At 44.4% G+C, this 2,500-nt stretch overlaps 1 protein-coding gene across 1 annotated transcript in view; it reads left to right on the top strand.

The window, feature by feature from the left end:
* The window catches only part of LOC122248133 (DBH-like monooxygenase protein 1), a 3,982-nt gene extending 1,736 nt beyond the window's left edge, over positions 1 to 2,246 (top strand). The window contains exons 6-12 of the mRNA XM_043007965.2: positions 34 to 249; positions 373 to 527; positions 646 to 821; positions 944 to 1,087; positions 1,196 to 1,370; positions 1,482 to 1,674; positions 1,782 to 2,246. Of these exons, the coding sequence (XP_042863899.2) occupies positions 34 to 249; positions 373 to 527; positions 646 to 821; positions 944 to 1,087; positions 1,196 to 1,370; positions 1,482 to 1,674; positions 1,782 to 1,976 (1,254 nt within the window). The 3' untranslated portion in view covers positions 1,977 to 2,246. The remainder of the gene's footprint in view (positions 1 to 33; positions 250 to 372; positions 528 to 645; positions 822 to 943; positions 1,088 to 1,195; positions 1,371 to 1,481; positions 1,675 to 1,781) is intronic.
* Positions 2,247 to 2,500: the final 254 nt, after the last annotated feature.

The raw sequence follows: 2,500 nt of genomic DNA, 5'->3' as shown, positions 1-2,500 counted from the left end.
GATTTCATTTGAGACCTTTTTTTGTCTTTTTAGTTCAACATTCAGCATGGGAAGAACTCCCTCACGCACCTTCATCACGTCGTCATCTGGGAGTGCACGGGAGACCCCAACTCTGCCTCCTACAGCCAGGAGCGCGAACGCCTCATGCACTATGCCTCGCAGGAAGGTCATGAATGTATCTCGCCAAACATGCCCCCAGACTTCAGGAGGTGCGACCATCCAATGATTGTCTGGTCCGCAGGGATAGAGGTAAGTCAAGATGGATTTTTTTATATGAATCTCATTACATCCAACCGATTCCGACATGATTATCGTATAACCCGCGACACAATATTTTACAGCTATCTCAAATTGTATCTTTTTCCTTAACAGGGAAAACGGCAACCCAGTCATGTAGGAATGCCCTTGGTGTCTACACCTGGAGACGATGCTTTCTTCATGATTGAGGCCCACTATGACAACGCAGCACTGGCTGACAACACCGTCGTGGAGTGGGGTATCGACGTCTATTACACGGAGAAATTACGGTAACGAGCGTTATCACAAACGTATTTTTGAAAGAGTTGATATTTGGAATCATGTTCTCCCAACGCGTCGCTGTTTTCATAGCGCTTCGATGCTCATAATCTTCATGCGTAATTCCAGAGAGTTCGAGGCGGGTGCCATGAGTGTGGGCAGCTCCGTGAACTTTGGCATGGTGATTCCTCCCGGGCAGGCCCAGTGGACTGCGACAGGCCACTGCCCCGCCGGCTGCCTGGTGGAGGGGATGCCCGAGTCCGGTATCAAGGTGTACCAAGTCCTTCCTCACGCACACATCATCGGTATGTTACCATCACAAGTCTTGAATTCTTATCATTCAGATCAGCGCTTGGTGCATGTGTATTCGGCGGAATTCCTATGATTTGTTAATTAAGAATTAATTCGATCCATTCATTTTCTCCAGGACGCAGCATCCGAGTGCGACACTTCCGGGATGGCAAGGAGCTTCCTCCTCTCGCCGTTGATGATTACTACGACTTCAACTTCCAACAGATTTTGAGGCTTCAGGAAGAGAGAACCATTCTCCCCAGCGACCACGTCACCACAGGTAAAGAATCGAGACTGCTCTTACGAAGCTCGTCACTGGACACATGAACCAATCATTATTCACTCACGTTTCACATTCTCGTCACTGAGCCCTCTATTTCCCTTCCAGAGTGCACCTTCGACAGCAGCAGTCGCCAGAATGCCACGTTTTCCGGGTACAGCGCTCGCGATGAGATGTGTTTGGCCTTCTTGTTCTACTACCCGCGCCGCAGCTTGGTTGAGTGCACCTCTTCTGCACATCACAATGTCATTAAAGAGGTCTTTGGAATACAGCAGTTACAAAAGTAAGAGTGCTCACTGGAGTATAACGTGAGATAACTTGTCATATGCTGAGGAATGACATCCGGAAAGTTTACATCTGTGTTATATCTTCTAACTATTTCTTTATCTTACAGCGAAGACAACATGCTACTCTTGTCGAGTGACAGATATGAAGTCAACCCTTTCCTGCCGAAGAGGAACACCGACTTCAAGAGTTTCATCAACAGCCTCAATTGGTCAGAACTCGACCTGAAAGAAGTCGAGAGGAAGTTGACACACGACACTCACGTCACCAGGTGTCTGAAGAAGGGTGGCGTGCCGGCACAGGTAAGAACTTCACGAAGTGTGTAGGAAGATAGTAACGCATTGCAAAGAGAGAAGGATAATGAAACCTTTGACCAACGTTTAACATTAATTTTGATCTCTCCCTCCAGGCCTTCAAGCTAAAGACGGGCTACCCAGACGCAGAACCCTACAAGGCGCCGGAGGATTCGTGCCCAAGAATGCTGAGCCAGAGAACACACAAAAAAGTTGAGCCCTCCGTCAGCGCCTCTTCAGGAGCCTCAACGAACTTTATCTCTTTGACTTGCATTGTGGTTGCGATTATTCGATCAATTGTCTCGAAATAGATAAGGTATTTACGATCATGTGAATGATAAAAAGAAGCCTGTTTCTTGACGCACTGACTTTCATGTCAGCCTGTGATGACGATAGGAATTATTTATATTTTTCCATTGATATTCCTTTAATATGTATATAATGTAACCAAAGATAATGACAGTACCTTTCTATAATTATTATGTGTACGTGTGATGGTGATTCTGAAATAACTATGTGTATATATATAATGAATGAATTTGACATACGCTTTACTGCACTAAGGGGTACCACTCCTCTACCAAAACATTCCATAATTAATAAAATTTTAAGGGATCAAAATGTGTATGAACATTTTCCTTTATTTTACAGTTATTACCTAATGTACTGATGATAACATTGGTATTTTATTATTATTTTTTTAAATTCGTAGTCGCAAAACACTGTTTTCATTGCGGCACTCAGTTGCATATATACCACCAGTCCATTCATAACCTGAAACTGAAGTTTCCCAACTCTATAAAGATGATTCATCACGCTTATCATCGTAATATGT

This window comes from Penaeus japonicus, unplaced genomic scaffold (genome assembly GCF_977035675.1).
Source record: "Penaeus japonicus unplaced genomic scaffold, GWHDUDI00000001_assembly GWHDUDI00000019, whole genome shotgun sequence".
NCBI classification, from domain to species: domain Eukaryota; kingdom Metazoa; phylum Arthropoda; class Malacostraca; order Decapoda; family Penaeidae; genus Penaeus; species Penaeus japonicus.
Note: the sequence above shows the minus strand (reverse complement) of the source record. Positions and strands in the feature narration are given on the sequence as shown.